Source organism: Aspergillus ambiguus, assembly GCF_047715705.1.
Source record: "Aspergillus ambiguus strain CBS 117.58 unplaced genomic scaffold BDV59scaffold_15, whole genome shotgun sequence".
In the NCBI taxonomy this organism is placed as follows: domain Eukaryota; kingdom Fungi; phylum Ascomycota; class Eurotiomycetes; order Eurotiales; family Aspergillaceae; genus Aspergillus; species Aspergillus ambiguus.
The window spans coordinates 465,302-486,199 of NW_027395528.1; the positions used below are offsets into that span (position 1 = coordinate 465,302).

Sequence of the window (20,898 nt, forward strand, 5' to 3'; positions counted from 1 at the left end):
GAAATAGTTAGTTGGAGGCATCAGACCATACGTCTGACACTAACTAAGCTAAACGCTTTTTACTAGCTAGTTCTCGACTAAGTACTCGTATAGAACCTAAATCTAATATAGAGCTATTATCCGTAATTTAGCGAGTTACTAGATTCTAAGTAGTACGATTATCGGTACTACGGTCTGTAAAGGAGATAAAAAGTTTATTACTTATTAGAAAGGTAGTGCAATTTATTACCCGCTTATCCCTTTCGGCTAGGTTAATATACGTAGAGATAAAGATCTCTTCGTCTTACAGAAATACGGTATAGCTAGAGTTACGCAGAGTTACTATCCTTCAGTTCCTATAGACCGATGCTTATATTCCGTGAAGGGTACTCTTTCCCGCCAGGACCTTTATCCTAAATATAGGTTATCGCTTAAAGCGCAAGAATGGAAGGTGAATTCCCATTTTTAACAATGTAAAATGTGGATTTATAACAAACTGGACTGAATCCTCTATTCGTCATGGGCATCCGGCGCCTAGCCCCTCGCTGGGTCGTGGGGACCGTTTACGATGGAACATCTTCGAAACTTCATAAGCATCCTCCATAGAACCCAACACTTAAATATGTGCGGGTCTCTCTGGTATCTATGAATTAATGACAATCTTGAGCAGCAGGATGTTCCTGGGTACGAATTATCCGTCTATCATTCGGAGCAACGATGATCATCACGCGAATGTCTGTGTCGCAATCTGAAAATGCAATACAGAGCCTCTCAGAGGAAGTAGGACTAGAAGGGTATCATTTCTGGCGCGGATTCTTATTTTAAATTGTCTGTTGCTAATTATTAAACTTATTAAGTTCCACGTCGTCCATCTCGGAGGTCGATATGAACAGACAGGACTCGGCTATAGGTGACCCATGTTTCTTACAGTGTACGACCATGTAAATCTTGTAGCTCAGCTTAACGTCGCCGACCATTTAGCTGTTCAATGGTAACCCGATTTCCCAGCCTGGGCGGTTGTATCCAGCCGTTCGCGGAACTGGCATACTATTCCTTCCATAAAATGGAGCATGATCTGTGCCCTATAACTGATGTACATGCTTACACTATGCTATCTCCTTGTACTGACAGCATGTGCCCAATCCGATTAATCAAGATATAAACACTGCCTTTCCTTTAGACAATTGTGACATCCACTCTATTTTGAATAAAATCCTTATAACCCTACTTGATTCTACCCTGGTCATTTATAAACTCCGTATTTGGAGGGAGGAGTCTCCAGGATAAACGTCCACAGAAAATTACGGACAATGAATGAGACTGACTACTGACAGCTTCAAGTCCGAACACCGTGGACTATCTCAGATTTGTACTTAGATTAGAATTGCCGATAGATTGACAACGGGAGAAAGCTTCAGCAGCTCTGACGTCAAGTCGGGAGAGATCAGGTCACCGATTGATGGGTACGAGGGAACTCGACCAGGAGACTAGTTCATAATTGAATATATGGTGAGTTCAGCTCGTGATAGTGATAATTGAGCCGAATGTACTCCCCTAGGGGTCGGGACTGCACAGAAAAAAATTCATGGGGTAAGCAAAAAAGACTCTCCAGTTGGCTGCCAACGATACCTAAACAGGATACGATCTATACTATCTTCCTACTTCTGTTCCTTCTCGTTCCTGGCTGCCTCCTTCATCAGCTGGTTTTTCGCACCGACCGCGTCCCATTCGGGGTTGTCGCAATTCTTCAAAGCCTCTTGCAGCCAGCGATTCCAGGATTCCGTGCCTGGTGCCAAACCAGCATTCTTGATCCAGTCAATGCACTTTGTCTCGCGAACGGCGTACCAAAGCACTTCCGTAAAGGACTTGGGTTTATCATCCTTTAGGAGTGTCTCTATATGATACCGGTCTATATCCCAACTGGCTTTCTGGGGAGACTGTAATAACGCCATCACCCAGTACAAAATGTTCAGAATGATGTACGCAACGCCGACTGCGACCTGCATGGTACGCCCGCAGTTGCTAAAGAAGATGATTGCGGCCATAAGAAGAATTGTGCTGGTTGCGAGTAACGCCTGGTGTGCTTGACCAGTAAATGTATACTGACAAGTATCCATCCCGAGATATAATTCGCGCGTAATTTCCTCCTGACATTGCACAATTATAATGGCACCTCCACGGGTCTTAATAGCCACATCACCGGGGGGAACGTCGGTTCTATTGGGCCGCGTATTGAGTTTAGGACGCCATTGTGCCGACAGACAGGCAGCACTGGTAGAAAGAGACATGCTGACTAGGCCAATAAGGGCGACACCGTCATAACTAATACCCGCCAAGATGAATAGCCCGATTGTCATGATGATGGAGAACACGGTGACAGCATTCAACATTGACAGTGTCTTCACAGGGATAAAGACATCCTTTTTGACAGTGTTACCGATATTTTCGACATCCTTTTCGCCAGTCTTATCGATCTTTTCGACATCATGTTCTTTGGGTCCATATGTAATGCTGTAAAGCCGAAACTCATATGATGCCAGTGATTCGACATTGTGGATTATATTGGCGAAGAAGTTCAGCTCGTTCGTATGTGTGCCGGAATGCACCCCGTAGACAGTCACATCTTTAACTGAGGGGAGTCGCAGCGGTCGGTCTGTATTAAGGAGAGTATCCGGTGCCGGGAGAAGACGCGGTATTACCCCCAGACGAGACGCCGTGATAGCTTGTTTATGCTTCTCAATGGTGGATCCTCCGATGACGGCCAGAAGACTAACAATCTCGAATTTCCAGCCTTCGTTACTGGTATTCCATTGTGACGGAAACCAGGCCATTCTGCCTTTCGCCCTAGACAGAGTTCGTGGGAGTTTTTCTTAAGAAAATTTCCAAGCAAACAATAATGAATGATAGGAGGGTTGAGTTGAATAACAAGCTAACTGAGGCTGCGTGCTTATAAACTATCATTACTCTCTACAGGTCACGGTAAGGGAGGCTGTAATTGCCCTTCATCCCTTCTGTTATGGGTTTACTCGTCTGATTCTCAACAGCATAAGGGGCCAGGGAAAAGAAAAGAAAGACAGATCAGCGCTGAGAGTTCCTGACTGTTGGAAGTAGTGACCTGTCGACACCATCAGGGGAACCTGTAGATGCAGTTACCACACCGCAGGTGGGTGAAAGATCGCTTTATCGCAGCGACGGGGTCTTAGTCGAGCCCACTGTGTGGGTACAAGCTGAAAGGATAAGCCGATCAAGCTCCACACAAACAGATGCCCCTAATGGAAATGCCGCCCTCCCAATGCCTCGGGTACGCACTCCTGCAGCACAATGTCTCCGTAAGAGAGCACATTGGCCAATCGACAGAGATCGAGGACTCCGAATAGGCCCCACCAACTGAGTCAAGAATCCTTGGTTTATTGCATGGAAGGAATAGGATCATCGGCATGTTCCACTGGACAAGCCCTCAACATGCAGAAGTCACTGTCGGCCCACCGCCGATCGCTCAGCTGTTATCGGACGGAAGTGAGATCGGCAGCAACCTTCGTTCGATTGTTCGGGGGTATGACTCTTATTGGTTAATTTCTGGCGTGATTTTAACGCCTCGCGTACTCCGGAGTAGTATCTGGGTACCTACGGAGTACTCCGTAGATTCACTACAGAGAGCATTTGGCTGTTGGTTTGATTGTTGATTGGCTCGTATTCTGCCCACAAACTACGCAGTACTCAAGACTAGACAACCCAAAAAAAAAAAAATTACACTGGTCAAATCCGGTCGTTGGACAAAGTCTGCTGCCCCGCGTTTCCTGCACTGAGTTTGGCAAAGTACCTGCGCGTGGTGTCGTTGAAGGTGCCCCCGGCTGACACAAGCCCAAGGATCTGCGCAATCAGCTCGGCTTGGGTGAGAAAACCGCACCGGACCACGTCCTCCATCAACTGCGGAATGCTATGGGGCCGGATTCCTCGTTTGATCCGGCCTAGGTCCAAACAGAAAGTGGTCAGAGATGTGATGCACTAACTGGGAAAGTATTATGGAAGGGGATGGTTCAGCTCACGTCTCAAAGCCCAATTATGTGGCTTGCTAATCTTGATCTCATACTTGCGGACCGACTTCAGTGGGTACACGTTTGTGAGCCCAATCTCATGGCCTAGGCTTCGCACCATATACCTGCCCTTGTGGTTGAATGTTGGTTGTTGCTCCTCGGTGTCGCTGTCATCAAGGTCCATGTCCTCGGGAGATTGTTTCGGCATGGTTTCCTCTTTCTCCCGGGGCTTTTGCTCTGCCTGTTTAATGCTTTCGACGTCGTCCTCTGTGGTTCATCATTCGCGTCAACATGAGTCTGGGCCGAATAACGACGCGGATCTCAGGGCTGCCCTACCGTCGTATGAATCGAGCGGATTGTTGGTATTAGACTCTGGGAGCTCCGCATCCCGGTTCTGTTTCAGGTCTTCGGTCAACTCTTCGAAGACCATTGGGTCCTCTTAACTCTTCGATTAGACGATACGGTCACAACGGGCTCAAAGGAAACCACTTGCTGTAGATAATGACGCCTTTCTCAAAGCGCATGTTGGCAGAGTAGGAGATCACGAAGAACACATCCACAAATCCAATAAGACGGATTTTACCCGGCCATTGCTGGCCGTCAATCTCTATCTCCCACGGGTGAATGTCACTACGCCATTGTTAGACAGTTCTGCTAGCTGTCTGAAGGGATCGGATGCACGAACCAGTCGCATTCTATGGTCTTATCCGCGACGCTGCGGCCAAAGAGTTTCAGCACCCGATGGTATGAGAACATGATGATGATTGGGAAATTTGCCAAAGTCGATAGACGGGGATTTCTGAGTAGATTGTCGAGACTGAGCGTTTGTCGTAGGGCATTTAAGTCCCTGTATGGGGCTTACCTCTGAGCAAAGGGGTCATTCTCCGAGCTGTCGTTGCCGTGCCACCCTGGACAACAAGGAAAAAGAAACGGGACTGGCGCGGCTCGCTTGTCTTCTCAGCTCATGCATCTACTTCCATGGAGAGTGGGGTAAATGATCAATCCACTGAGGCTTCTTCGCTTTGCTCAGCTCATGCATCTCCTTTTCATAGGGGGTGGAGCGTAGCAGGGGGCCAGGGGGAGATGATCAAGCCACTGAGGCTTCTTCACTTTGCTCAGCTCATGCATCTCCTCTCATGGTGGGTGGAGCCTAGCAGGTAGGCGGGGGTGAATTGTCAATCCCTGAGTCTTCTTTGCTTCTGATAGTTCCTCCGGGCTACATACGGAGAACACCGTGGATGGCAGTGGACGACGGATAGCTCTAAATATCCGACAGTCAGCAGTCTACTTAACTCTTCCCTTCAACAGTTTCGACAGTCCTCGTCTCTCCTGCACATCCATCAGGTCTGCTATACTACTCAACTTGCATTTTCAGCACCGTCTCCAGCCTCAGACGCAATGTCGTCGTTTGTGACCGATTGGGCTCAGACCGGATTCTCGGGAGCCATGCACCGCCAGATTGCTGACGGCGATGACTCCAGGTTCTTGAACCGGTTAGAAAACCCCGTGGACGAAGCCAGTGGCGAGGATGATTCCAGCAATCAGAATCTCTTTTTGCACCAGACTGAGAACGACAATACGCAGGGTCGGACTTTTTTTAACACGGCGAACTTTAAGGACAAAGCTAAGAACATGGCGCCGGTCAGGGAAATAGCGAATTTCCGCACCTTCCTGCCCAACGTTAAGGAGATCCGGGAGATCCTTAGCGGTGATCAGAATCACAAACTTCGCCGTTTTCTCAACCATTTTCTGGCGCCCAGTGTCCGTCCGCGCTATGAGATCAATTACCCGAAGCTGGAGATCAAGAGGGACTTGGCCCATGGACTGGCGGCATCTCAGCTTCAGACCCCATTCCATTTGATCGATCTCAAGACCAAGAACATGGTCGATGCCTTCCCGTTAGGCCAGGATGACCAGTACTGCATCGTCTCCCACAGCTGGAAGGGCAACGAAATCGACTACCAGTACTTCCACGGGGCCAAAAGACCGGATACCAGTCGGCCCAAGTCGGATAAAAATGATAAGACCGATAAAAATGACTTCGAACTAGTCGAAGAAAAATGTCTCGAGGACCTCAAGGTTGCTGTACAGAAAGTTTCCGAGCTCATCCCCGAGCCTTTCAAGGTGGAGGATGAAGACTTCGAGGTGGTGCTTGAAGACCTTGAGGCGGAGTCTCAAGATGAACATGGAAAAGGGAAAACTAAGAAGAGGGAGTGGTTGAAAGTGGAGCCCTACATCGACGTGCTTCTGCATTGGTACCTACAGACCAAGGAGGCGCAAACTAATCTTTCACGTGCTGATGGCTGCGCGCAACGGGCCGCTGAAAAACACTGCAAAGTAGAATCGGAAGCTACTTGGTACAAGGAGCTGGTCAGTGACTACTCTAACCAGGAGGAATTCGAGAAGATCTGCGAGACGCAAATATTAGAAGCGCAGACAGAAAAAGACGAAGCCCGCAACAAAAAGGACGAGTGCCAAAACAAGAACGAGAGTGAAAAAATGAAGAAGTGGAAAAAAACGTTTAAACGGCACCGGCAACAAAGCTACTTATTGGATGACCTGTTGTCCGCTCTACAGCGACACAAGTCTCTCCGGAAAATCAAGAGGTCTATGAAACGCGCTGAGGAGATTTTTAACACGAAGCATTTTCCTCGCCAGGGAGAAAGATACATATGGCTAGACACCTGCTGTATCGACAAAGCCAACGTCAACGAATATCAGGTGTCGATGCCCCTAATGGGTGACTGGTATACGAATGCTGACTTCTGCCTGGTGCATCTTGATACCAAAAGATCCAGCGACGAGTGGGTGAATGAATATCAGCACTGGTACTGCCAGCAGAAAACGACGGACCCCAAGGAGCAAACTTCGGAGGCAGACGAATACTTGGAGCGAAATGTTGAGGAATACTATGGGATCACCAAAAAATACAGAAAAGGAAGCAAGGTCGAATGGGCTACCCGTGGCTGGACTCTGCAAGAATTGGCCCTCAGCAAAACGACCTTCTACGTCAATTCCCTGTTCGAACTACTGTCCAGAGACATCGACGGTATCGGGCCTTATTATCATTTCTGCCGGTTCATCAGACAGTACTATAAATACTCGACGTGCGGCAAATTAAAAGAAACGCAAATGGAGGAAAACCTGACAAAAGCTAAAGTATACTACCTTTCTTCCGCGTTTTGTGGTTGTCTATCTATCAGTTGCTCATGTCTTCTAGGTCTCCTACGAACCAGTGGACCTCGCACTGAAAATCATCGAGATGCTTGAAGAACTCAAATTCAACGCTCCAAAGCACATCGTGGATCTCAGTGCAAGAAAGCTCATCAACGATGCAGTGACCGCCGCTACCAAAGATCTGAAAGAGGATGAGGATCTGAAAGAGGATGAACAAAACTCGCATATCTTCGAGGGGGACAAGCAGGAAATCCTGGACAACCTCTGCAAGGGTTTGAAACTCCCGCAAGGTAAGGCTGAGTACAGGAAGGCGCAGATTGACCTCCTATTGCGGGCATTGGCAAGAGCGACCACGCTTGTCATCCGCAAAGACCGGAATTACATCTCGAATTTTGGGCAAATCGACACTCTGCGAGGCTGGAAGGATGGTATTAGTCCGGAAAAGTTTTCAGCCCATAGTGTCATCAAGACAGCTTCAGATCGGCGAACAACAGAACCGGTGGATCAGGTCTACTCCTTGATGGGTATTCTTGGGGTCCGGTTTCCTGTTTTTAATGCGGAGGGCGTGCCTAAAGCACTAGCACGTCTTCTTGATGAGGTGATTATTACTTCTAACGATGTCTCTGTTTTTAACTGGGCCGGCAGAAATTCGGGTAGTCCTATCCAGGGACGCTCGCTGTATCCGTCGAGTATTGACGCCTTTAGAGCAAAGCCATCATCCATACACAAAGAAGTGGTCAAAATCATCAGGAAACAACATGTCCACAAGATTCAGATTGCCAAAAGGGTGGTCGATGCGCTTATAGACGCTTACAGAATTCTGGATCGTCTAGATAGGACCACAATGTATCTTGTGGAGGTCTTGGTCAGAGTACTTCAAAAAAAACACTTCTCTGCCATTGAACCGTATCTTGAGAGGATAAAAGAGATTATAGACGACCTAAAAAAGGCTGCCTATCCTCAGAAAGAGAGGCCGCTGCAAGGAACCTCAGAAACGGATAAGACGCAAAGTGGCCAGGATCAAAGACAAGAGGATGTGGAAAAGAAGCCACAGAACGAGGAAAAGGAAGAACAAAGCGAGGGTAATCGTGAACAAGAGAGTGCAGAGGAAAGATCACAGGAACAGGATATGTCGAGAACAGATCAGAAGCACGATGAGCAAGACGAGAACGAGGTGAGACAGGAACAGGAAGTCCCAGAAACAGAAGAAAAGCAAGACGGGACAGCTCAAGAGCAAGAGGAAAAGGAAGCAATCGCTCCCGGGAGATTTTTGTCAAAGTCAATTAAGAGGCCTTCGTTCATGTCTTCAACCGCGGATAAAAAGCAGGGCAGCAAAGAAGGAAAGCCGAAAGCACAGGAAGCCCAAAAACCCCAGAGGGAAGACGAGGCAAATCCAGTACATGAGGAAAAGAAGACCGGAACCACTGGACGATTCGGGAGGATATCCAAGTCGTCTTCATTCAACTTTCTTGATGCGGATCGGAAGGGAGACGACAAGGCAAAAGAACAGGAATCCTCAGCATCCCAAAAGCAAAGCGACGAGGATCAGCAGGCTGACACTTCCGTACGACTTACCTGGATGAAGCCTTCTGCTCGAAGTCGAGGCAAAGGCGCCGATGAGTCGTCCAAACTCTCGAAAACATCCTCGGACGAACAACTCCAACGAGGGAAGGAGGAAGCCAAAGAGGATCCATGGAAAGTTCCAAACGAACGCCTGAATATACTAATTAGGGACTTGAGAAATTCCCCCTCCCAGAGGGAGCGATCGTCTCAAGATATAGACTCGGGAAATGATAAGTTGGATGAAAACCCACCTCAGGAGGCCAAGCAAGAAAGAAAATTAGTTTGTCCCAATCCAATCGCGGTAACCAGTGCCGGAATCCGAGGAGTCTTTGATATCCAAAGAGTCATTGTGACAATGCAAGATGAGAATAACCTCAGAGCGAATGTTGCCAGTGCTATGAGTGGTGAATATATCGACGGTTGGTGCAGCATTAGCACGGGATTTGCTCACACTTTGGTTGCCTTCTCTTGTGAGCGAGATGTTTTGAAGGAGCAGCTAGACATCATCGAACTTGTCGATGCCGAAATGAACCCGGGAATGCCGCGCAAGAAAAGGGATTCTGACCCGCAGGCAGCATCGACCGCAGAGCAGAGAAGAAAGGACGAGATCAAAGATAATCAACAAGAAGCTGGAAAAAAGAAGGAAAAACCTAAATCGGCCCCGAAGGATGCGGAAGCAATAAGAAAGGAAGCTGAGGAGTTGATGAAGAATGCCGAAGGATCCAAGGAGAAGAAAAAGGACGCCGAAAGAAAAGAGATGGAAGCTTCAAAGAAGATGAAGGAGGCCAAAGAGCTTGATAAGGAAGCGGAATTGAAGCTGAAAGAAGCTGAAGACCGGTCAAAGGAACGCTATGTGACTTATGAGAACTTTGAGCAGAGAAAGCTGAAGCGGATGCTTGAGTTTGTCCAGGAATCCGATCTCCATGCCATAGCCGGCGAATGGGTTTTGGCACGATTCTCCTCGGTGGAAGGGGCTAATTGGTTCCTCTGTCGTCTGGAGTTAGGATCTGGCAACGATTTCTATGCTCGACGGATCCCCACGGATGCATTCACCTTCGTGGATGCAATCCCTGAAGCAGGGTTGATCCGCTATTGGGATCTCTTCATGTATAACAGGAAAGCCCTCATCTGCTGGTTGGTGGCCTTGAGGAAAGGGTCCATCACGGAAGACGCCTTTATAGATGGTATACTTGAGCGAGCCGACAATAATAACAAACCAAGGCAGATGGGAACAGATGGGAAGAGGGCGACCAAAGAAACAGGTTCGGACGACGTTGATGACAGTCGAGACGGCGAAGACACTCCGATGCAAGACATTACTACCCGTGAAATGTTGATGATTTTCAAGAGCCTCATCACTGGAGAGTCCAAAAAGTTGTGGGCTGCACACCTGGAAGGCAAACTCGACAGCGAGGCCATGGGGAAGATCCCCGTCCGGATACAAGGAGCTATCACAAGCCTGGCCGAAGGCCAAAGTCTGCTGCCGTCAATGTTCCACTCAGGCCGGGAAATTCATATGTTCTGATTGCTGTGGGAAGGGTGTTTGAAGATTTGATCGTTTATATTCTGTTTATGACCTAGGAGTATGTGATATCATTTCCACATCTACCATGGTACAGTGGGGGTAAAAGTTTTGAGGCCAAAATAGTATTCTCGGAGTTGTTGCTGAGTAGGCCAATTCGAGCCGTCTCGACAGATATTGAAGGGCAAAATGAATTCCTTGCGGCATGGCGCCTTCTGCTATTGAGGGGTCGGGTCCAATTTAGCGACTTGGGGTCTAATTATAATAGTAACCCTTTGCTTCGCACGCCGGGGTCATCGCTAGGTAATAATATTAAATCGACAACCTTGGTCCGTACGCAGGCAAACAGAACTATGATTATCTTTCGGAATAAAAACATAAATAGAAAACATACAACAGCCGGGATTCGCTGGTGGTCACCCACCCAACTACTAACCGGCCGGCGTGTGGCTTAAGTACGGCTGAGCGGACGGGAAGCCCTGTTCTCCACACCCTATGGTCGTATGTGCTCATCCACACCTTTAATCATTATGTATACCATATATTGCCCTTTAATGACGGAATACTTAGGTTGGACATTGTATTGGGTCCCTTCTGTCCACCACAGCGACGGCCAGCACAGACAAGCCGCGGCCTTTTTGTCTCAAGTGAAGTTGCATAGCCCATCCCATACTCCGACAATATTGCCTGGACGATTTCTGGAAGCACAGCAAGACAGGGCTCCACGACATAACTTGGTGGGCACTGAACGGTAGCACAGTTCGAAGGGACAATCTTGATAAATTGCCCACAAATCTCGGGGCACCCTGTGGCAGGGGAAGATCTGCATCGGGGGCCGCGAATGTGCCTTGCAATGGCGCTTGGTGAATCTTATCGAGGCCAGATGATATATCCCTTGTATACCGTATTTTACCAACCCTCCACCACAAAGTCTACCAAAGACGTACGACACCGGAGGAACGACGGGGCATAAGAGCACTCATTACCATGTACTTACAATAGTCCTTGTTTAGTTCTTTGCGTTCGACATGCTTATCAATGATAACTTTATACTTGTGCTAGCCCTGCTAGTACGATTCGTCCATACTCTTATTACAAGCGGTATACATATCCTCTTGGCCCTGCTTCTATCTTAGGCTGCTTCGGATCTTAGTGTCGTTGTGCTACTTCACCACGACCTTGACCCAGTTCCAAGGAGCCGTACTGCCTCAGGATGAGTAGCACTCATCGTTGACGAGTGGATTCCAGTCACCCTTGTGCACTACGCACTAGCAGGTTGCGCAGCTCAGGCAGATCCCAGGTCTTGACAAGTATCAGAATCAGCCTTGTTATCTGGGGAGTAGAAGTAAAGCACATAAGGGACTTGATTACTATTTTCTAACTTTGGTCGCAAATGGCTGTTCACATCATTTGCTCTTCAGAGATACAAAATGGCAATATGATCACTTAGCCTAACTCGCAACATAACTACACAGCGTTTTAAGATATTGCCAGGACATTATAGTGACACAAGAACTAGACGCTGCATATTTTGCACACAGAAAGATGTTGGATCATGATGTGTATACAATATATCCGGCCTGAAGACTAAGACTATCCGAGCACGCTCACAACTAGCTATACTTTTCAGGCTGAATAAGCAATTGATACGACAAGTTTAGTTATTGTTTTCTTTTGAGGGGTATTTAATCAATATTTCGGTATAAACAGGGCACTGCTGACGTGCATCGAGTTATCTCGGGTAGCCCACATTGTTTGAGAAGCTGAGTTTGCTAGAGCCTTTCAAATATGGGTCTTCTCTTTGTCTTGATTGCTGCTTGTTGTACGACAGTGCAAACTAGCACGGCTCTCTATGAAAAATGCCAATGGGGGGAGTCATTCCACTGCGATTCATACAACTGTCCGTGTGATAAGTCGGAGATCCTGCCCAAATCCTGCGATGGAAACGGAGGATTTGCCTGTGCCGGCAATTGGAAAACCTGACTGAACGAGAAAAGGAAATATTGCTGCGATTCCGGCCACGACAACATGAAATTTGACGATTGCACCTGGGAAGACTATTACAGCTCTACCGGGTACAGCGCTGTCCCAGCAAAAGGGTACAGCAGCAATGGGTTTTTCTTCTCGAACTGTCCATTCGATAAGGTGCGTGGTGCAATGGAGTACTATAATATATGCAATAGGAAGACCGGTTCACGAGCGAAATGTTGCTCACCGAACTATACAACTACAGAGAAGGTAGTCGATCCGATGGTTGAGCTTTGGCAATCCGATTTGCAGGCATGGTTGGATAATCCAAAGTGTGATGCCGGCTATGGCTATGACTACGGGGACTCCATTGGTTCTATTTACAAAAGAACATACGGGGGTGGTACTCCTCAGTACGTTGGCATCCACTCGCCAGCATCGTCAATGGAGAAATGCCAAGATGAGCTAGTCATCAAGAGCAACCAAATCCTAGTGGCGATGACGCATATTATTCAGGCATATCGAAAGTCAACGCTAGACGCAAGAGCGCACAAAGAATTCACCGTCTGGAAAAAGGACATAGGCGCCGAATTCTCCTACCTGGTGACGAGTCAACTAATTCCATTTTCGCAGAACGTCGTTGCGGAGCTCTGGGATGCGTTGGATGTGGACCTTGAGGTTCGCATTGCCTGCAATTTTGATTATTGGAATAAAATGATTAGGGACTGTACATCACCCTTTGTTTCCGATGTCAACATGACCTGTCTCATTATAGACCGGGACTCTGAGAATCCTGAATGCTCCATCGATCCCAATACCTATGGAACAAGCACAGGTACCGAGTCTATAAAACGGTCCTTGCATCTTCTGGATAAACATGACGGGGCTGTTCGATCTTTCACTGTGGATTTTGGAATCTATCCAAACACAGGACTCAGACGGATTATGGTTACCATATCAATCGCATATCCAAAAGGAGCTAACGGGGATAACCTGCAGCGGACAAACGGCTTGACTGTTCGCTTAGCAATGCTCCCATCCACACAACGCGATTGTTCCATAGAAGCTACTTTTGTTCCTGCCGGTTCCTGAACGCTGAATGGACGCGGAGATCTCGGTCCAGAAGTACAGGAGTTGTCACCACATACGATGCTCGCTCGAAGAGCTACATGTATAGTGGCCAAGGTAGATTGCCCCAACTAGTTAATATAACGCAAGAAGTTACTGAACGAGTTTTTTGGGTTAAAAAGACGGCATGTTCGCAATATATGATAATGGTCGTAGTATAGAGTCTAGATTTTTCACCTTCTGTATATTCGACGGCCTCCTTTTTCACGGTAGTAATTACACGCTGTGTGCATTTCGCGGACTACCCTGCGTAGCTTCTAATCTGCCTTATCCGTGGGCCCAGCTTGTAGAAAATCCAAGGGATTGGAAGGAATGCAGTAGAAAGGAATGCCAACAAGCTGGTCGCCCAGGCCGTCCCGAGGTTGTTGTACACTGTATTTTGTCAGCGTTAAGAATAAAATGCTCAGCGTTACGGACATACTCGCAGGGGTAAACAGAGGGAAAGACCCTCCCATTGTATACCGAAGTAAGCCATTTGCTGCCATGGCCGACGCGCCGTACGCAGCACCGTAGACGTCTGAGAGATACAAGACACAAGACACCTGCCAATTTGCAGCTAGGTTAGCATAAACAGCGCCCTGTCAGACGGGGAACGGGGGCCGAACAAATATGACAATGCTCGCACACCCAAAAAATGCAGCCGCAACAATCGGGACCATCCAATGCACGCTCTCGCGTGCAGTCCACGCAAACCAAAATAGCGATATTGGCATGACTATGCTACCGAACATTCCTCCCCACAGCCGCTCTTCTGCAGCGACGCCTCCGGGAGATTTAGCCAAGTGCTTCTGGTAGACGTGTTTGTCGATAAGGATGACTATCACTGCACCTATCACACAGCCGACTGCGACCCCGAGAAAGACCAAACCGCTCTGCCCAGAAGGGAAGCCATATGTAGTCTGGAAGATTGGGGGGAAGGCTGCGAGAAAGCTGAACAGCATGGAAAAGTTGAATGACGTGTACAGCGAGAAAAGGCCAACAATCGGATCCGTGAGGAGCATCAAAAGGGGTCTTGTCAGCGTAGCTGTGAGAAGAACTTTGAATCCCGCAAACCCAGCAGGGATCGGACTCGGGGGCAAGGGCAACCCAAGGCATTTCAGTCTTTTACGCAGAATGACTCTGCTGTAGGTCTCTTGGGCCCCGAATGAGAACAGCCAGGCAGCAGCCCCCAAAAAGAGGATACACCATTGGCTCCATCGCCAGCCTTTATATTCCGCGACATAACTTCCCACGACGGGTCCTAATGTCGGGCCCAGGAGTGAGGTAACAAAAAGCAATACCGTAGCTGTAGCCCTGTGTCGACCAGACCATAGGTCGTTGATGGTACCAGCTCCAACCGCCAACGGAGACGACCCTAGAGCACCGGCAAAAAAACGACAAATGACGAGACCCGCAAAGTTGTGGGAAAGGCCGACTCCGAGAGTAAACAGGAGTGACACGGGCGTTGCGAGAATATATATTAAGCGTCGGCCGTAGGTCTCACTGAGAGGAGCCGAGATCATTGGGCCGAATGCTAGACCATAGACATACAATGCATATGGTAGCAATGACTCTGTTGGGGATACATTGAATATTTGTTGGACCTCCTCATGCACGGGCGTGTATATCGATAATCCGAAAGTTCTGCTCGCTACGTCAGTTCCTGCTGTCCAATAGGATGTAAAGGACTGACATAGCAAAACATAGCAAAGCTGGAACAGCGGTGTTGTATACCTTCTGTGGCATAGACCAATTGCTAGGGTTTTGGGGTTCTTTTTCCCACTCCAAATTCGGACTCTCTGTCGCTGAAACTAGAAGAAGTCAATTTCAAAAGACTATGCTTCACCGGGAAAATCAAGTAGTTCAATAGCTTGCCTTCCTTTGGCTGTGTTGGCTCCTCCATGTATTGTGCAGTGCCAGACATGGCGTTTAGAGTTGGGCAAGATACGTAGTATCTAGTTGGCAGGCATAACAGGGAGGCTTTCCATAGAGCCTTGAGTTCGTATGACTATTTTTAAGTAATAATAAGCAGCATCTGCGGGCCTCGAGGAGTTCGGACGCCAAGTCATCTACGAAACTGAGATAGATATATGCTCCGTACTCTGTAAATTCGGCGGGTTAAATCTACAGACTACAGGGCCGACTGGATTCCGAACGGGAAAATGTGGATCTCAGCCTCGCCGACCCACACCAGTTCGGCGAAATAATTCTTGGCAAGCGAACAACATCGTTTGTAGCACAGATCCGAGTCTACCCACAGCTCGGCGTCTGATAATCGTTACAGAATAAAGCAATTCCAGTAGGAGAACTGAATGACCCGGTGCCCCGGTGGTAGTACAGTTGACGTGCAAAATAGAGCTGCTAGTACCTGCTACGTTATGCAATCTCATCGACGGGTTGTACAGAACCTCCCTCCAAGGCACCCTTAACTTCGGTCACGACGCTGCGAATTCGTTCCGTAGAGTTGGCAGCAATACGCCACGTTCCAGCCAAGGACTTGATCGTCCCGATGTTCAATGATAAGTAGTGCCAAATATTTGAAGCCCGCTGTTGCTCGATGGACAGCATGGCGAGCTGGATAGTAGAACTAATGACCAGCGTGCACACGAAAAATGGACTATGGCCAACAGTAGAAGTAGAAAGTGAGGCCAGCTTGGACAGGCTAATTGCTGCATTAAGCACCTTGCTAGAGTGGAGGTGCGAGTTGACTGAAGGAAGTACTAAATTGGGAGGACGGGCGCATAACAGCGCGCTGCTCTTCGGAAGAAAGGTAAGGAGGTATGACTGAGGGAAGTGAAGGTATATCGAGGCGCAGTGCATTATCATCTGAGCCTGGAAGGCCATCTCATTGACCTCCCCGGTATAATGAAGCGTCCCTCGCATGCTGGCCGGTAAACGATGGAACCAAGAAGTGATCGAGGTATCGAGTAAATCGACGGCCTCTTGGGACGGGCGGTCGGCGCCAACAAGGAGACACCTCCGTAGAATGGTAGCCGCTTCAACACGATAGGCTGCAGTAGAAAACTCCCTGTCAGTATCGTGGAACAGTGCCTGCTGCGCCATCTCGCTCACGGTGGCGACTGGCTGATCTCCGCCGCTGTGGTACTCCGCATCATCGCAGGGTAGTGGGACATCTGGCGTCGGCAATGCGAAATACAGGGAGCCATGGACCTGCACGGCCGCAAGCAAGGTGTCGAGGATGAATATCTCCCACCATGTCCGTCGTGCGCTTTCTGCGCGGAGGGGACTCCGGTTTTGCAGCACGGCCGAGAACTCCGGTCGGTGTAATCCCACGTCTAGACAGCAGTGGACGGCCTGTGTGGCACAAGCCTTGGCTTGGGCGGGCTGTACAGAGGCATGCAAGATGAGAGATAGCAGGAGCAGCGCCTGGATCTTTTCAAGGCCGTCATCTGCGTCATTAATCGCAGTGCGCAGAGGGCTGAGCTCATCCATCACTTGGGCCTCCACCACGTGGCCGGCGTGGAGATAATGCAAGCTGACGAGCTCTACCAGCTGCAAGAGATAACCGGGGGGAGAAGACTGCAAGAGGGCGTCACGGGGTAGAAGGAATGGGTGCGCTGGATGGAAGTGCAAATAGTATAGAGAGATCAGATGGCTGCTGTCCGGTACTGGCGCGGGTGGCGGCGCGGAGAGCTCGCCCAGCGCAATGTCAGGAACGATGCTGGGCGATTGATTCTCCAGTTGATCCATCGCAACCGACAGAAAGTCCGTGAGGGGCGGCGGATACGGGCTTGGGCGACACTTGCGGCCGCGGCGGGATGGCACGAAATAGCAGAAGAGACTCAACTCACTGCACCGGGCGCACCCGGATAGATTTCCGTCGCACTTGACATGTTTGTCGCGGCAATTCAAGCACGCTACCGGTGCTGAGGGGTTAGTCGAGGGAGAGACATGTTGATCCATGACGAAGGTGAGATGAATGGCAGGGGAAGTATAAAGAGCAGACGTCGGTCTGAGAGATATCCTATACATCACGTGCCACCACGGCCCATACCCTACATTCGCAGACCAAACGACATGAGCCGAGGCTATCCAGACTGTAAGGCGGATTCTATGAGTTATCTCAAGGGGTGCGAGAAGGATGATCAAGAGGAGGTTGGTTTTTTGTGTGTATATAAGGTCCTGGACCTCTATGAAACAGGCAACGCGCTAGGCCTAAACAGGAAGGTTAGGGACCTGAGGTTCCGACAAGTTACATTATGCTTCGCTGCCTAGAGCAGGGAAAACATAGTGGATACTATACTCTACTGAACAGGATACTCTCATAAATCACCTTTGCACTAAACCAACAGAAGGGGCACTGGAGCACAAGCATAGCAATCCAATATCCACGTTCTAGGACACCTGAAACTCCAGTTCTTTGCAGATATCACGTGAACTAGTCCCAACAAAACACCGGCATACACCGGCATCTACCAGCCAGCCATGGGCATCTTCATCATACCACCGGAGTTCCTGGCGGTCAATGTCAATCGCAACATCTCTGTCCTCTCCAGCAGGCACAGAAACTTTAGCGTAGCCTGCCGGAGTCTTTTCATAGCGAGCCAGCCTCCCTTCGCACTGATCGCCGCGGAGAGCTCGTGTACCCCTGCACCACTTCCTGGCCATCCCGCTGGCCGACGTTCTCTACACGGGCATGGACAGTAGCGACGGCACCATTGCCGACGGTCCCCCTCTCGACAAGACGGATATCAGACAGTTCAAAGAGTGTGTAGGACAGCCCAAACCCGAAGGGCCATAGCGGCGATATCGCATGCGCGTCAAAGTGCCGGTATCCGACGAGCACGCCCTCCCCAAATGTGCAGTGGTCGTTGGACGCCTCGCCCGGAAGCCAAGCATGGGACCCGTGGTCCTCGAGGCGCCGAGCAAACGTGATCGGCGTTTTGCCGGAGAAGTTGTGCTTGTCCGTGAGGACGTCCGCGAGCGCATTCCCGTTCTCCCGCCCCCGGTACCAGGCCATAACGATGGCGTGCGCATCGTCCGCCTACGGCATCGCCACCGCGCTGGCCGACAGCACGACGATGACGGTGTTGGGGTTGGCCGCGCAGACGGCCTGCACGAGTTTATCGCTCCGCCCTGGGAGTCGCATGTGCGGCCGGTCTCCGCCCTCCCCTTCGGAGTCTTTGTTGTGGCCGATGACGACCACCGCGACGTCGCATTCCTGGGCGCAGGTGGCCGCGCGGTCCAACATGGCGTCTTCGTCCTCCTGCAGGGCCAGGCCGATCCGCAGCCCCGAGATGTTGGGGAAGAGCGTGTTGTCGAAGCACCCCAGCGGTGGCAGTGCTACCACGTTCTCGACTAGCAGACAGTATGGCCGTCCCGCCTCCAGGTCCATGGTGCATGGTGCGATCCTCGCTGGAGCTCCCGAGGAAGCCGCCCGTGTTGGCTACACTCCACGTGCACCGACCAGGTGTCTGGGTCGTCACGAGGCCCGACGTGTAGCAGTAGTGGGTACCTATCAGCGACGTGGGAATCATCCCAGTAGCTCGTAGCTACCCCGGGCTCCTGGAACTCGTGTCCGGCATAAAACTGCACCTGTAGCCCTTTTCGCGCGCCACCGGGCGTCGTGAGTAGATGGCCCAGAAGCGGTGGCCGTGAACCGAACGGCATGCCTTGCTCGTAGGCCACCGTCATCGCCGGATCGGCAGTGTGGACCGACGCGGTGATGCACTCCTCCGGCGTCTTAATATAGAAGGCATTGACGGCGGTGCTGCTGGATCCTCCGGTGATAGGGTTGCGGGCGTTCGGACCGATGATGGCAACCTTTCCCAAAGACGCATCCCACAGCAATGCTGATCAACATCGGACCACTTTTCTCCCGGAGTAAACTTATACGTGGTGCTAAAGACCAGTGAAATCGCGGCTAAGAAGCAAAAGAGAATCGAGAAATTCAGGGACAAATAAAGCGAGCACAGAAGCACGATCGGCTCGCGGACCAGCATGTAAAGTGAATATGGGGGTGTGGTGGAGGTGATCTGGAGGTGTACTTCAGAGTATAGTCGGCAAGAAAAGTTGACCCACTAATTCGGCGAGGTCCCCGCTGTGGGACCGTTCGCTTTCCTACCGGAGAAGAGGATTTTACTTATAATTAGACACACTAATCACGCAAATTGAAACGGGTATAATTATGTCCCAAATCAAACTTAGAAAATCTATATTATATCGTTGCAATCGACACAATTAGCTATATCGAATGGTGCTTATTAGATATTCGTGGAATCCTGTTGGGTGGTGGTCCTAAAACCCGTGATTTGCCAACTCGACTAAGAGAAAAGCCCTATATTGAAATACTCGTATTATCCCCAACTTCAGATTGCCGCTATGAGACAAAGCCCCGGATTTCTCGGGTCATCTAAAGATCAATAGTCGCAGTGAAAAGCCCCAGTCCGATCCTTCCTGGCCACAAGTTCTATGTCTATTTCTTCTGGGCCGCAGCCTTGAGGTGAGTGACCAGCTTCACGGTGCGGCAGACCTTGGTGTTTTTTTTGTCCAATCCCAGATCAATTCGGTCTAGTTTATACGCCCTTGGACCTGCAATGGCCGCACCCACTGCACTATTGTGTTTCGTCTCTTCTTCGTCAAGACTAGCTGCTCCTTCCGAGTTGATTAAGTATCTGGCTACATAGAGTCTGAGTCCCTTCCGAGCTCTGCATACCGTCGGATACCAGGTCTGTTCGGTCGTCTTTCCCGAATGAGGACTTGTGACGTTCAGCGCAAAAGCAAAAAGCTCGGAACGGTCATTCTTCTTCACAAGGGACAGGGGCCTATTAGACAAGGTCAGTATGTGGTCCTTTAACTACACGGAGTTCGACCTACGCAGCCCTTACACCCTTAGGCATATAATCCGCGGAGGCAACGCCCACTTCGATCATTCGCACCGGCAGTCTCATTTTGTTCGCGATGCGGGAGACATTCGCGTAGAGGAGTCTGCCAAACACGTCATAGTTGAAGATATCCTTGGAGACATCTAGGCTACCCCAGGGCGCGCTCATATCATAATCGCCTTTGTTGTCCACCATATAGAGACCACCATCCGTTCCAGAGACCAGCGTGGTTGTCCGGTCCGCATCTTGGACCAGTCGGAACCCTTGGGTCTTGGGCAACGGGACGAGTTTGCCATTATCTTGCCCTTTCTTTGCCTCCTTGGCCTGCTGATAATTTTGATCCTCCTTAAATATGACCTCGGGCTTCGCCGCCTTGCCGATTTCCTGTGAAGGTAGCTTGCCTCCGAGGGACTTGGAGACCTTGGCGAAGAGCTTCTCGCCATCGGCAGAGGTTTGCTCCTGGGAGCGTTTTTTCGACGGGGGCGACTTCCACCCGTCTTTTCTGTAAGGCTTATCAGCTCCCTGCGGCTGGAAGATAGGAAACCCTCAGGGGATGGGGCGAGCCTTACGTCAGACACCCCAACGACTTCTCGAAGAAGGTTTTCCCTAAGCTATCGATGGGGATTTCTTTGACTTTGAATATCGACACGTGGGTTTTGATTTTGGACCCAACTTTGAGTTCCACTCCATCATTGCAATACTT

The 20,898-nt window shown here is 49.7% G+C and overlaps 8 protein-coding genes across 8 annotated transcripts; 1 reads left to right on the forward strand and 7 right to left on the reverse strand.

Moving 5' to 3' along the window:
* Positions 1-1,637: 1,637 nt before the first annotated feature.
* Positions 1,638-2,810, reverse strand: BDV59DRAFT_193215 (uncharacterized protein; the record flags this gene model as incomplete). The annotated part of the gene is made up of 1 exon (XM_073692184.1): positions 1,638-2,810. One exon carries the CDS (start codon positions 2,808-2,810, stop codon positions 1,638-1,640), a length of 1,173 nt encoding a protein of 390 aa, XP_073548152.1.
* Positions 2,811-4,477: 1,667 nt separating this feature from the next.
* BDV59DRAFT_201964 (uncharacterized protein) lies at positions 4,478-4,769 on the reverse strand (the record flags this gene model as incomplete). The annotated part of the gene is made up of 2 exons (XM_073693929.1): positions 4,478-4,643; positions 4,699-4,769. 2 exons carry the CDS (start codon positions 4,767-4,769, stop codon positions 4,478-4,480), a joined length of 237 nt encoding a protein of 78 aa, XP_073548153.1.
* A 642-nt stretch (positions 4,770-5,411) lies between these two features.
* BDV59DRAFT_201965 (uncharacterized protein) lies at positions 5,412-10,308 on the forward strand (the record flags this gene model as incomplete). The annotated part of the gene is made up of 3 exons (XM_073693930.1): positions 5,412-7,172; positions 7,234-10,228; positions 10,292-10,308. The coding sequence occupies 3 exons, from the start codon at positions 5,412-5,414 to the stop codon at positions 10,306-10,308; spliced, it is 4,773 nt and encodes a 1,590-aa protein (XP_073548154.1).
* A 3,304-nt stretch (positions 10,309-13,612) lies between these two features.
* Positions 13,613-15,274, reverse strand: BDV59DRAFT_193216 (MFS transporter; the record flags this gene model as incomplete). Its single annotated transcript, XM_073692185.1, has 4 exons — positions 13,613-13,743; positions 13,793-13,913; positions 13,977-14,994; positions 15,147-15,274. 4 exons carry the CDS (start codon positions 15,272-15,274, stop codon positions 13,613-13,615), a joined length of 1,398 nt encoding a protein of 465 aa, XP_073548155.1.
* Positions 15,275-15,633: 359 nt separating this feature from the next.
* Positions 15,634-16,802, reverse strand: BDV59DRAFT_178131 (fungal specific transcription factor domain-containing protein). Its single transcript, XM_073689720.1, has one exon. The coding sequence runs from the start codon at positions 16,411-16,413 to the stop codon at positions 15,727-15,729; it is 687 nt and encodes a 228-aa protein (XP_073548156.1). The 5' UTR covers positions 16,414-16,802; the 3' UTR covers positions 15,634-15,726.
* Positions 16,803-17,807: 1,005 nt separating this feature from the next.
* BDV59DRAFT_178132 (glycoside hydrolase family 3 C-terminal domain-containing protein) lies at positions 17,808-18,476 on the reverse strand. Its single transcript, XM_073689721.1, has one exon. The coding sequence runs from the start codon at positions 18,329-18,331 to the stop codon at positions 17,906-17,908; it is 426 nt and encodes a 141-aa protein (XP_073548157.1). The 5' UTR covers positions 18,332-18,476; the 3' UTR covers positions 17,808-17,905.
* A 134-nt stretch (positions 18,477-18,610) lies between these two features.
* On the reverse strand, positions 18,611-19,491 carry BDV59DRAFT_178133 (uncharacterized protein). The gene has a single exon (XM_073689722.1). It carries the CDS (start codon positions 19,003-19,005, stop codon positions 18,670-18,672), a length of 336 nt encoding a protein of 111 aa, XP_073548158.1. The 5' UTR covers positions 19,006-19,491; the 3' UTR covers positions 18,611-18,669.
* Positions 19,492-19,648: 157 nt separating this feature from the next.
* On the reverse strand, positions 19,649-20,698 carry BDV59DRAFT_178134 (uncharacterized protein). Its single transcript, XM_073689723.1, has 2 exons — positions 20,188-20,698; positions 19,649-20,135 (listed from the first exon to the last, which is right to left on the reverse strand). The coding sequence occupies exons 1-2, from the start codon at positions 20,388-20,390 to the stop codon at positions 19,787-19,789; spliced, it is 552 nt and encodes a 183-aa protein (XP_073548159.1). The 5' UTR covers positions 20,391-20,698; the 3' UTR covers positions 19,649-19,786.
* Between the last annotated feature and the right edge of the window lie 200 nt (positions 20,699-20,898).